Source organism: Suillus clintonianus (assembly GCF_016758775.1).
Source record: "Suillus clintonianus strain FC179 chromosome Unknown DEU56scaffold_247, whole genome shotgun sequence".
Classification (NCBI taxonomy): domain Eukaryota; kingdom Fungi; phylum Basidiomycota; class Agaricomycetes; order Boletales; family Suillaceae; genus Suillus; species Suillus clintonianus.
The window spans coordinates 1-13,295 of NW_024539471.1; the positions used below are offsets into that span (position 1 = coordinate 1).

The 13,295-nt window shown below is 47.4% G+C and overlaps 5 protein-coding genes across 5 annotated transcripts; 3 read left to right on the forward strand and 2 right to left on the reverse strand.

Moving 5' to 3' along the window:
* Positions 1–1,268: 1,268 nt before the first annotated feature.
* Positions 1,269–2,638, reverse strand: DEU56DRAFT_750082 (uncharacterized protein; the record flags this gene model as incomplete). The annotated part of the gene is made up of 7 exons (XM_041349504.1): positions 1,269–1,362; positions 1,414–1,568; positions 1,654–1,812; positions 1,869–2,007; positions 2,059–2,252; positions 2,304–2,415; positions 2,475–2,638. 7 exons carry the CDS (start codon positions 2,636–2,638, stop codon positions 1,269–1,271), a joined length of 1,017 nt encoding a protein of 338 aa, XP_041200597.1.
* A 1,835-nt stretch (positions 2,639–4,473) lies between these two features.
* Positions 4,474–5,130, reverse strand: DEU56DRAFT_750084 (uncharacterized protein; the record flags this gene model as incomplete). Its single annotated transcript, XM_041349505.1, has 1 exon — positions 4,474–5,130. A coding segment is annotated over one exon (657 nt), but the record flags the coding sequence as incomplete, so codon positions are not given.
* A 544-nt stretch (positions 5,131–5,674) lies between these two features.
* Positions 5,675–6,394, forward strand: DEU56DRAFT_920463 (uncharacterized protein; the record flags this gene model as incomplete). Its single annotated transcript, XM_041358457.1, has 3 exons — positions 5,675–5,974; positions 6,044–6,124; positions 6,179–6,394. 3 exons carry the CDS (start codon positions 5,675–5,677, stop codon positions 6,392–6,394), a joined length of 597 nt encoding a protein of 198 aa, XP_041200599.1.
* Positions 6,395–7,380: 986 nt separating this feature from the next.
* On the forward strand, positions 7,381–7,794 carry DEU56DRAFT_940542 (uncharacterized protein; the record flags this gene model as incomplete). The annotated part of the gene is made up of 2 exons (XM_041358899.1): positions 7,381–7,553; positions 7,611–7,794. The coding sequence occupies exons 1-2, from the start codon at positions 7,411–7,413 to the stop codon at positions 7,792–7,794; spliced, it is 327 nt and encodes a 108-aa protein (XP_041200600.1). The 5' UTR covers positions 7,381–7,410.
* A 4,595-nt stretch (positions 7,795–12,389) lies between these two features.
* DEU56DRAFT_762529 (uncharacterized protein) lies at positions 12,390–12,764 on the forward strand (the record flags this gene model as incomplete). Its single annotated transcript, XM_041350714.1, has 1 exon — positions 12,390–12,764. One exon carries the CDS (start codon positions 12,390–12,392, stop codon positions 12,762–12,764), a length of 375 nt encoding a protein of 124 aa, XP_041200601.1.
* Positions 12,765–13,295: the final 531 nt, after the last annotated feature.

The following is a 13,295-nucleotide window of genomic DNA, read 5'->3' on the forward strand; positions in this document are numbered from 1 at the left end:
CAGGATGGGTCCGAAGAATGTATTATATAGCCAGTAGCTAGTAGTACATCTACCAATATATATCGTGCATCAAACAGCAGCGGGAATGGCGGGGGATGCCTCAAACAAACAGCGGGAGCAAACAGCGGGAACATCGGGGGATGCATCAAAGGGATGCATCAAATAAACAGCGGGGAACGGCGGGGGAGCATCAGCGACGAGGAGTCATGCATCAGAAAATATCGGGGGATGCATCAAAACAACAGTGGGAGCGTGCATCAGCTGGGAGGAGTCATGCATCAAAACAACAGCGGGAGCGTGCATCAGCTGGGAGGAGTCATGCATCAGAGAACACCGAGGGATGCATCAGAACAACGGCGGGAGCGTGCATCAGCTTCAGATAATGCATCAGCGTTATAGGGAGACAATTGATGCATTAGGGATGAGTGGGAGGAGTAATGCATCAGGTATACAAGTATTGCTACTATGCGGGGGCACTACAGCTGTAGGATGAATGCATCACAGATGCTCTACAATTAGAGCAAGTAATGCATAAATATGACACGAACCTGTGAATTTGGCCATAGGCGTCTTTGATATGACACAATTATGGTATAGCATCCAAAAGTTATAATTCACCAGTAAGTGGCATCCTGCTGCATATCGGTAATTTTGACTCCATATGTCATTTGTTGGAGCGGTAGATATCATGTGGTGGCAGTTAGTTACACCTGGTCTATTCATGCATAATAGATACTACATTATAATCCTAAATGTGATGGCCCGTCAATCTGTCACATGAGTCAAGCTGTAGTAACTATGGACCAGTAGCCAAACTTATCCCCTATTGATATATGTTTAAAACTATGTTTACTGTGGTGCATCTCTTGCACTTGTTCCATTCTGATGTTTTATTTGCGCTGTACCAATCTCGGGCGGTAATCACATCCATTTCATAAACAGTGGCAAAATGTGAAGATTTCCCAGACCCCTCCAGGGTAATATTGGCTATCATTCAATGTCTCAATTGTATGGTTTCGTCGTGTCACACAATCAGGTCTACATGGGGATACATAATTCTGTGGCAGCAATGTGCCTTTTGTGATGATTCCAGCTTCATCTGTCGCTCCATGCCATTCGTTTGTATTTCGGTTCAATTTCGATGATTCTAGAATAGCTGCTGCGCATCCATTATACTGATCCCACGATGTGAAGGCCAATTTAGGTTCATTGTTGTATATACATATATATATAATACAGATAGGTAGTACGTGTATTAGTAAAACATATCACTGGCGGCGTCTGGCAGAAGTGTTAGCAACAGAGTACTGCGCTACATTCTGAGGCAAGTAAGTAGACACATTGCGAGCCCCAAAGACCGTTCTACAAAGTGTAAGAAATGTGTGAACAACAGCAAGCTTACAACACACCCACCTGTTCCACCAAACAAGAAGGGCGTCAATGGAGGCTTTGGCGGCAGATGTAGGTGGTTGCTCAAAGTAGTCGATGATGTAGATGTAAAACTGACGATGATCAAACTCGTCATCGATGATACGCCAGGCACCGCAGCTTGACAAGGCAAATCGTAACTGGGGTCCCTTCAGTTATCCTCGCATCTGAGAAAATTATTAAACATACTTGGACTGCTGAATACGCGATAGCTCGCGCTTGAACTGAGCGCATTCCTAATATCGTCGCAATGTTAGACCGGGTGCGCCGTTCGCCTGAGGTCCTAGACCGCTTGTGTGATGGTTCCTGATAGCCCAGGAGTTCTTCTTCGTCGGGTTGTATCTTTCCAGCAGAGCTGGGGGACGTAAAAATATGTTTGAAAGTCTGTCAATAGGTGAGCACAATACCTGAAAAATGAGGACGCATATGCTAAAACCCACCCTGACGAGCAAAACACTTTTGAACAGCCCTTTCATCGGGTTGTCACGGTCATATTTGCCGTTGCTATACAAAAATGCTGGCCATGAATGAGCAGTAACTTGGAAGTCAGGTTCGTAGTTTCGTATCCCTTCCTTTGTTCTATGGCTATAATCAACATGAGGAGCAGCAAGCCGGTCAGTGAGGTCATACCTTGGATCGACCCAATTGAAATCCACAGGACAGAGAAGTTCCCCAGTTGTATCGTGATAAAATCCACGTCCAGACTTGTCGACCGAGGTGATTGGTGGGTCGGGGGTAGGACGGCTCTCATTAAGCCACGAAGCCACTGTTTTCTTCAAGGAACTAGCATCATCGCCACGTGCCGAATCAGCACCTCTATTGAGCTGAATTGGGTTCAAGCATTGATGTGACTACTTGTGTGATGGACGACTTACCTTTTGAAAAGCAACATTGAGCTGATACCCGTCACTTTGAGAGTTGAGAAGGTTGCGGACACATGGAACCCAGCGAAGTAGCTGTTGAAATGACTGATAGAGTTGTTCCTCCCTAGAATTTCGCAAATGAGATTAAACCATCCAACTGAAGTACTCAAGCACAATACCCACTCTTCTGTGTGTTGGTCGTCTTCATCACACAGAGAGCTCCTTCGGTCGTGCTCTCCGACGAGGTCCTCGATTCTATCGGTTAAGCTCACGAGGCGCCGGATGGCTCGGCCAGCAGTGACATATATATCACCGCGGCTATTGGACACGAGCTGCGTCAGATACATAGTATAGCAATCCACATTAGTACAACACCTATTCTTGCTGCGGCTTTCTCCCTGCAGCTCAGCGTTTTGCTCTTCTAGAGCAGCAATGCGTCGTTTTAGAGCGTTTTGGGTTGCATAAGGTGAATTGCTGTCAGAAGGACTTGGGGACTGTGACATAGGTAATAGGAACGTGAAGGAAAAGATGGGGGTGATAGACGTACTCGAGATGATGAGCTTTTCAAGCACTGATACTTGAAATTGACATGGAGCAAGATTTACGCTCGTTGGAGCCGTCCACCCTGTTTGGAGTATTAAAATGGAACATACCATCATGTCGTTATATGAACCCTTGCAGTGTTTCCGAAAAGAACGGAGATATGGTGTCAGGAGCAAAGGTACTGAGTGCGAGCCAAACTCTGAGTCGGATCTCATCACGGAACTTGTAGCATCATTGTAATGTCTGAAAGTTGAACAACAGCTCCTCACTGACATCAATGATCGAGGGTGGTGGTATGTTGTGGACTTGACTCTGATCGTCCAATTCAGTGTCCTTTCAAAATTGTGACCACATGTCGATAACTGCGATGCAAGAGGGCAGGTGAGTATGGTGAATATTTAGATGTACATGCAGTGATTATCACTTCACTTCAAGCATCCTCACTGAGATTGAAATTGAAATAGACCCATCAATTTCGTACCCCACCTTGGAAGCCTTTATGGTAAAGCTCGACAATGATGAGCCAGCGCGACAATGGCCAGACTTATTCCTCACCCCTTTGAAACGGACGGGAGCGAGGACACTTGATGATGTTGTGGATATGTGCATCGTGTCACCCACAATGCTCTCCGTATTTTTTGGGCTGTGCCCTATGATGATCATGGATTTTTATGTCCATGTCATTGACACTATTAATGCGCTGCAGCACACAAAGTTAGTATAATGCAAGACTGAAAAGGTAAGAAACTTCACCTTCAGAAAGGATTGCGCACTGACTCCTTAATATTCTAGACTAAAATAGTGTAGATTAGCGCAAAATTTAATCAAATGTATTGGGTTTATACTGAACCAAAAATTAATTGGTACAGTGAACCGTCCCCACTTCTCATCAGAGGGACCTGCCAGCAAATCACCAATTATTTGACCACCGCAAAGATGATCCTGTTAGATTTGCCATCTCAGTTCTTGCTCGTCTGGTGGCTGACCTCCACCTACCCCCACATCTTCCGCATCATCAACTTCTTCCCACACCCATTTGATGTCTTCTAGTTTCACCCGTTCTTCTGGCACAACCAACAATTCTTCCGTGTCATCGGCATGATTTGATAGCAAACCTCGGGAGGATCCTAGCAACAATCCATTCGCAGTTCAACTCAGAGGCTGTACCACAGTATATCTACACTCGAAACCAAGATCCTCAATGAAGACCCTGAAGACCTCGTGGATGAAGGTCGCATTGTTCCAAGGACGAGGGCGTGAAGTTAGTGATGAAGACCTCCAGCTGCGTCCAGCAGCACAAATGGACGAAATTGATCTCAAACCATAAATGGTATGTGACTCTTCGATCTTCATCATGATATGATTGATTGAAAGTATGCAGAGTCGCTGAGATGATGCATAATCTGATGGAGATCTCCCTTGCCTTGAGCATTCCGGCTTCCCTCCGTGTTATCCCGGGCAAGTACAATATCATCATCCATTCCATAAACTCCTCAAGGCCTTGAGACGTGCCTCTTTTTTTTCCGCCCTAGCTTTTGAACGCCTCCAAGATTTTATATATTAGGCTATGGACGTATAGCTTCAGGTATCTAGTCTATAGTACATATGTGTGTAGTGCTTCGGCACTTTGTGACAAATACTACCACAGGCTCATCCCATCACTTGCTACACGATCCCAAGTATCACGAGGGCTCTTGGCAGTCACAATAATACAAGGATCGTCAAGACCATGCTCCAGCAGCCATTTCTCCACAGTGCTAACTTCCTCTGTCACACGCAAAACCAATACCTCCAGGATAACACAATTTGCAAGGATCATTTGGAGTGAGGCTGGCGCTGTCTGCTTCGTGAAAACTCGGAGGGAAATATGTGTGAGCTGGGTCAGGCAAGGTATGCCGATTGGAGAGCCCCAAAGCACCCAGCCTTCCAACAATTCAAGATGAGTAACGTGGCTGAATATAGGGATGGATGGCAGAAACGGCATGGCTGTCCCGCGGAAGACAGTCGATAGTTGAATGGACAGCCATGACAATGGCAACCCATTCAATGCCTCCAATAGAAAATCCGGCATAGCATGGTTATCCCCCTCTGGAAGAATCCAGAGGGCAAGGCTGCAAACACCACTACAAAGGTGCATGACCTCTGCCGCTGTTGCAAGCTGCACTGTACCGCACAGGCAGAGTGATTTGACATTTTTAGAAGCAAGTGCCAGTCGAGAACGAAGTGAATCAACGAAGTGACATGCGCGTGTCTCGTTCGTAAGGATGATGGTGTGATATATCAATCCTTCAGTCCTATCCGCATCCTGTAAGTAGCGACTTCAGAACATTCCGGGACTTGTACTCACCAGTTTTGAACTCGCTGGGCAACCAGTAAACATGAGCGCACATCATTTGCAGGGTGCATGCATGCAGCAAGTCGGAAGACTTTTCGTTCAATCTCGTATGGCAGACACAGCATATCAATGTCAGGTCAATGTTCGAATATTCAACCGCTTGGACTCGGAAATACTGGTTAGTTTCATGTGTAATCCTGACGCCCACCTTGACAATTCACAGCTTCCGACTCGGAGTCGATTCAATGCGGATCTTGTATCAATGACACATTCCCGATTGGAAATTCCACTACGTCCTACCTAATTGCACTAGTGCAGGGCCAACCCCGCAATGCGTGCAAGCCTAACCACACCTGAGCGCTGAGCACTGAGCCGTCAAAATCATCATATCAGCCTTATAAAGGCGACGTTCCACTAAATGATATCATTGTGGTGCTGTGCAAGCCGCTGTTAGTTTTGACCATCACCGGCAAACCTAGTACTACTCACATACTCATTCATTGCGATGCCTTACTATGATCCAGACCAAAGCTCTGAACACAGCTCACGAGGCTCAGGTTACAATGACGGTGCATCAGAAATCCTGGGAGTTGAGGACAAACATCGTGGAGGATGGCGCTTTCCAGCCAATGGTCAAGGAGCACCAGCAGACTCCCAAGGAAATTACGTCTACACCCGTGAACCACTGGAAGGTCCTGGTGTTCAAGGGGCTTTAGATTCTGCAAAGTCGCGCTCACCATCATCAAAGGCACCCAGCATTGCATCACTGGCAGGAGACGACTCGGAAAATCATGCTAGTAACCAGGTGCGTATGCCGGTACCATTTCATAAATTATGAACTGACACAAAGAGGCTCGAAAACCATGTTTCCTAGCATCCTGTCAATATCCCACATCATAATTTGAAGCGTGCACTGTCAGGCAACGAGTCAAACTCTGATGTGAAATCCGATGCAGTGAGTCTTCTCTTACTCCGTTGATATAAATCATCTGCTCACACTTGTGCTCAGAGCCGGCACTTCGCTGACAATATCGCGAACTCCCTGCACGTGCAACCACCCACCAAGAAGCGGCGGGTCACTTTGTCTGACAGTAAAACTATTAGCAAGGCTGCGGATAAAGTGGATGAAGTCATAGAGAATCGAAAAGAAATCGTCGCGGTGCTTCGGGAACAGACTGCTGTCCTGGCACGGCTAGTATGCGTTCTTGAAGCCGTATCTCGGTGATTTAATGGATGCACCTTGGTGGTCAACACTGCACAATCATATTGATGTATTATATTGTTTATATCTCCACGTCCTCATCGGAAATGATGGAATCCATGCACCATGCAAACCCTTGTCTTCATGGCATACTCGTTTGATGACGTTCATTGACGACGGGAACACATTGATGAGACGCGGTAGATATATCACACCGTGACAATGACCTAGCGCAAGACTAGCGTATTGTGGAATTTGCCGACTGAGTTTGAAAAATGTGTAAATCAAAAATTCGAACTTTGGTTTTTGTTCCTCAGGTAGTACCATAGGGATTATCAGTCATGCTCATTCCAAAGACCGATACGAGCACCATGCGCGGCTCCCCATCAGCGGGACACTTTCAGCTGCTTAGGCACTGATCCGCGAACATCAGCCGTTAACTTGTGTCTTTTAGGTCCCTGAGCAGGGCGCCCTGGGAATCCTCATTTTTTCTTTGCTGTGGGTGAGGCTGCCCTGCTATGGCTGGAGGTCTCCATGCGAGCTTCGATGACCCCGCAGCAATGATTTGAATACTTTCTGAATTTCACGCCAGAGTAAGTAGCTATCTACTCTCCCTCCTTGTTCTACAGCCGCTAACACCTCTTCGCACAGTGTTTTTTCAACGCTGTGGGCTAGCCATGCTGACTGGGTGAGGTGCGGACTAGAACATATTGTTGAGTGCGTCCTTTCTGTTCTTTTTAAATGTGAACTCACTTGAACATTCAGCGCCGCCGCCCAAGACCCCGTCCTCTTCCACTCCAGCATAGGCTACTACATGGATTACAGCCAACCCAGCACCATCACATGCCCAGACAGCACCATCGCATGCCCAGACAGCACCATCGCATCTATGTGGGTGGACCAGATGAGCGCGTCCGAAGATCCCAAGTCATTAGGACACGATATAAACGACAACATGTTGTCGTCTCACCCCTTGGCACTGTCTCGCATCCCCCTCGTTCGATCATGCCGATCTTTCCCCTCAGCAAGTTGCGAAACTCATGTCAAATCTTCTTTCCGAGTCCGTTGCTGAGACCCCCATCTTGGACCCCACGCAGCATCGGGTGCTTATTGCTGCTGTGCAGGCAAAGTATGGGCCCGAAATCGTCGCTCTTATCGTGCAGCGCATTTTCCCAACGTTGAGGTAAGGGCAGCGCGTTTACCACTTCCGTCCCATAATAATCCGAACCCTTTTGCGCAGCTTGCCTCCTGGGACTTCCCTGGTTCAGACGCTGATTCCGTTGGGTCCTGACATTACAAGCGATCCAGACACTGTCTGCGCTCTGCTCCAGCGCTTTGGCATTTCGGATGCTAATCCTCCTGGAGACGCTCAATTGGTGGAGATCGTGGGCTCGATTGGCCGCGGAGGGTACAACTCTATGTGACGTTGGAGCTTTGGTGAGGGTGTCGAGCAGCTACGTAAGTGTCGATTTGATCGAGATTTGCACATACTCACGTGTATGATTAGCACATTACTTTGAATTGGGCGAATGTTACAGGACCTGCCATTCCCGAATATGTCACCAACATTGACTCCTGCCGATGAATGGGTTTGATCCTACTCGTATGCAGGGTGAAACCCAGGTCATGCCGATTGGGCCTACACCGGCAGCTGAGCCTCAACGTGCTGTTGGGGCACATTGAATCAATTCTCTCGAGCTTGCAATGCAGCTTGTTGACCGTGCTGTCCGGGAGGTTAGTGACTGTACATTGATTTTCGCTCCATTAGTCTGAGGTGTCCCGCAGATCATTGTTCCAGTTGTTGAGAGGTCTGTGACGATCGCTCTCATCTCGCTACAAGGTGCGGCTGTGGGGTTTCAAATGCTGCAAAGGTTAAACTAATGCTGGTCTGCCCACAGTTCCTTCATGAACTGCCTTGCGGGTTTGATCTGGAACAGTTATCTTTGAAGGCGATGAGCTAGTGCATCGTTCTTTCCACTATGTGACCTCAAGTATTTCAAATATATCCAATTTCACGCCTTCACTACGAAAGTGGAGCTATTACATAGAGTGGCAGTGTTTCCCAGTACCTACTTCTTGATTCTCAACCGCTTCACCACTGACTATAGTCGACTGTTGGGAAATGATTGACTCGAAATGAACAACATTAGATATATCCTCTGCATCGTTCTGTGTCTGGCTTTGTGTCTTTTTACAATGGACCACCACCGCTGGGGATGTGGGACACCCTGTCTACGCCAGTTCTCTGACTACACGGGGCTTGGTCGACACCGTACGACTTGCAACCATTACAAGCATCGCGTGGATCTACAAGCCCAGAATTTCAAACGCCGAGCTCGTGAAGACCCCCAGCACGTTAAGGCGTTTAAGAAGATGAAGCCCTCTATAGCGGATGAAGACCAGGTATGTGATACTTATCTTACCGTCCACAGGTGATAGACTGATTGGTATCCAAGACCTCAGTGCCTTCATCCTCGACAATCAACCATACTCCCCAGATACTGGATCAATCCCATGGTATCGCTTCCCTCCCCATCCGTCAAACGATTCAATCGGCTGCAATCCAACTAGTTCTCCTCCCCCAGACCCTTCCAACACTACTCCGGACTGTGATCATGGTTCACGCCCAAGGCGCATGCAGCGACTCCCATTGCGATATAGGGATGAACTTCCGGAAGCACCACTACCTGTTGCTCAGGATCCACCAACCTCGCGTCCTACCCGCATAATCCTTCATGTTTTCGACTACATCAGCACATGTTTCAATAAATTTGGTATTGCTCGCCAATATCGTCATCGCCCTTCGTATGATCCAGATGCAATTGTATCGGCTGATGACCTCTCTGACCTACGTCCTGCCGAATCCCATGTTAGTGACTGTGGCATACAGGATGGCGAGGTGTCCTCGGGTGACCCTTCACATCCACCACCCTGGCCTTGGAAAAACATGTCAGTCTGGAGGCTGATGTCGTGGTTGGTGACAGGAAGCGATCGGAAGTCGATGGCAGAGGCCAAACGTCTGGTCAATGACGTGATGCAAGCAGAGGACTTCAACGTTGATGATTTCGAGCACTTCGACCCCAACGCTCAGATGAAGAATCTTGATACATCTGAAGATAGCGCCGACACCACGGACATTCTGCAGCGAGACGGCTGGAAGCAGTCAGATGTAGAGATTATGGTGCCATCAAAGGAGAAAAATCCTAGAGGGAATGGGCGTGTATTCTCAGTTTCTGGGCTCTTCTACCGGCCACTCATTGCAGTTATCCAAGCTGCATTCTCGGAGAAGTCTTCGAAATGGTTCCATCTAACGCCTTTCAGGCGTATTTGGAAATCACCAGTCACAGGGCAAGAGCAACGACTTTACGATGAGCTTTACACCTCAGACGCATGGCTTCAGGCTCACGATGAGTTACAGAAACAAAGAAGGGACAATAATTGCAAACTGGAGAAAGTTATTGCAGGTCTTATGTTCTGGTCCGACGCCACCCACCTAACTCAGTTTGGGAGTGCATCAGCATGGCCGATATATCTGTTTTTTGGGAATCTATCAAAATATGTTCGTTCGGATCCTAACTCTGGTGCTTGCCACCCAATAGCTTTTATTCCCACTGTAAGCTTTCTAGACGTCTGTCAACCGGAGATGTGTCATTGATTCGCACCCTGTGTAGCTACCGGACTCAATTACAAGCTTTTTATCCACCTTTTTACAGAGGAAGAACTACAGCGATATACTTACACATTGCAAACGGGAGCTGTTCCATGCGGTGTGGTGCATCCTCCTGGATGATGAGTTTGTCGATGCTTACGAGAACGGCATTGTGATTAAGTGCTATGATGGGGTGTATCGACGTGTCTTCCCTAGGATATTCACGTATTCAGCAGACTATCCAGAGAAGCACGTCTACTCTCGTCCTCATCTCTTTTTTGACACTGACTGGGTGTTGATGCTCGTAGAGTCCTCCTAGCCACCATACGTGATAAAGGGAATCGGCCATGCCCTCGCTGTCTGACTCCAAAGTCAATGTTCAACCGCATTGGATTTTTGCATGACGTCTCGCAAAGAATGAACCAGCTACGGACATATGTTACCGAGAAAGTGGCCAAAGCCCGCAATGCAATATATATGCACGGTGCTCCCATCAAGGGAGCCTTAGTTGAGAGTATCCTGAAAGATCTTTCATTGGTGCCTACCGTTGTAAGTGTGATGCTTGGCTCTCACAACGTGGAACTGACATTTCTCCAGAATAGCTTCGTAGATCGCCTCTCATCATTTGGTTTTAACATTTTCCCCGCCCTTGTGGTCGATTTGCTCCATGAATTCGAACTCGGAATATTGAAAGCAGTAATGACACATTTGATGCGGCTACTCTTCGCACTTGACCCACGGAAGATTGTCATCCTCAATGAAAGGTATGGCGTTTTGGCTCTGATTGATTCTTATTTTTGATGCCTTCGCACACCAGATTTGGTTAATACCTTCCTTTGGGAAAGGTTCCATTCGTCGGTTCCCCGAGAATGTATCATCGATGAAACAGCGAACGGCTCGACATTTTGAAGATATGCTGCAGGTAAGTCTCTACTATCTCATGCGCAACTCACATGCATTCTGACCAACTTATTCATTCCAGTGTGCAATACCGGCTTTTGAGGGGCTTTTCCCCGGAGAGCATGACCATGTCATCAGGGTCCTTCTGTTTCGCATGGCGGAATGGCATGCCCTTGCAAAGATGCGCCTTCATTCTGATGATACCCTGAACTTGCTTGGCCAGTCGCTTCGAAGACTGGGAGCTCAGCTTCGAAGGTTCAGCAAGTTTACTTGTTCAGCCTTTCGCACTATGGAACTTCCGAGTGAGGTGTCTGCACGTCACAGGAGACAACATAACGGGTTTGAATCTCAGTCCAGACCAAATACGGCTGACCGAACAGGACCTCGACCAAAGTCGTTCAACCTGTTTACGTACAAGTTACATTCCCTCGGTGACTATGTGCAATCGATACGAACATTTGGCACTACTGATTCATATAGTACTCAACTGGTCAGTGTATTTTTCAAATGTGCATACCCGTAAAGCATGTCTCATTTTGGATGCAGGGAGAAGTTGCACATCGCCTCATCAAGAAGTTCTACCGGATGACCAACAAACAGGATGTTCCGAAGCAAATGGCAAAACATGAAAGGCGGCACACACATATCAGACGGCAGCAGCAGGATCTCGAAATAGACTCCGAGGAACCTGTCGAGACATTGCCAGAACTTCACCACCACCTATCGGATTCATGGGTCAATGTTATCAACCTCGCAACATTTCTACATGACCATTCATCTGATCCGGCAGTCAAAGTCAGAGTTTGTCCTTCGTGCACCTCATTTGACAGATACTGATACTGATACTATATACTATACTAGGACTTCGTTCCGAAACTCAAAAAATCTTCTAACTCGCTTGCTGGGTCTCGAATATGATGGTGACGAGCATCAGTTTTCTGATCCCGAGAGAAATGAGCTGCGTTTCATTGATAACCTCTCTCGAGTCCAGCAACCACGTCGTTTTCAGGTCAATTATACTACCTATGATGTCCGGCGTGACCAAGACTCCATGCGACCCGGATTTAATTGCACTGTCATGACACTATCAAGGGAAGAGGACGAGAACGCACACCCTTTCTGGTACGCGCAGGTACTACGTGCCTTTCGGATACAGGTGTTGCATACTGGATCGCAAGCTCGAAACCGTTCATCTCAAAGTGTCGAAGTTCTTTGGGTTCGATGGCTCGGGGTCGATCCTACTTATCATTGGGGCCTTAAAGAAGCACGCCTACCCAAGGTTGGATTTGTCCCTGAGACTGATGATAATGCCTTTGGCTTCCTCGACCCATCACTCGTTATCCGCGGCTGCCATCTTATTCCAGCGTTTTCAGAGGGGCGTTCAAATACTCTTCTCAGAGGGGTCCTTCTCTCGCAAGGTTTCAGCATGAAACTGATGACTGGGAGTGCTTTTATGTAAACATGTGAGGAATGGCCCTCATCGCACTACAGCCTACACTCACTTTGCTCCATAGTTTTGCAGATCGAGATACTTTTGCACGATTTGCTGGGATTGGTGTCGGACACGAGGTCCAGTACACATCTTCGGCAATCAGGCAACATTCCAGCAAGTATCGGGATGACTCTTTCAGCTGCGGAGATGAATCATCAGACGAGGAAGACACTGTCGAGGATGGAGATGCCAAGGAAGGTGATGTTCAGGAAGGCGATGTTCAGGAAGATGATGGCGAAAGTGATGGCGGCGAGGACAGTAACAGTACTGATGATGAGCCTGAAGAGTCAGACTCGGACGGGGAGGAGGATGCAGTGATGACGACGACAACCTATACAGATTTTAATGCATAGACTGCTGCTTACAAACTGCTTGGTAAAACTGGTGTCAATGAACTCCTTGACGTCACTCAGTATGTTCCTGGCCACTTGTGTTAACACCCTCTATAGTACTCTACTAGTACTAGTATACTACCTGTAATAAAACTTATCCCTTATAGCGGAAATTGCCGGTTGTGACAGCTGTTGTTTGTTGACAGCCGCGATCATGGATAAGGCTCGGAACTCTGCCGTGTATATATAAGTGGAGTTGACTATGGTGCCACATCAAGCACGCTAGCATGCCTCTCTCACCACGCGCACAGAGCAATAATTTTGGGGGCAGAAAAAATGCAACACCCTACAAAGGGAGTTCTCTTGGAACTAGCTGCCCTCAGCTCCTCAAAAGGACTTCAATATCTCCGGCGGCCCGTTTGACTGCAATCCCATCTTCAAGTCCTATATCCTTGAACCACAAATTTCATGGTTTTCAAGTAACACACCCCCAGCAAAAGTGCCCAAAGTTGAGATTTCCAAAAAGGATGGTAAGTTTTTCCCTTTAAACAT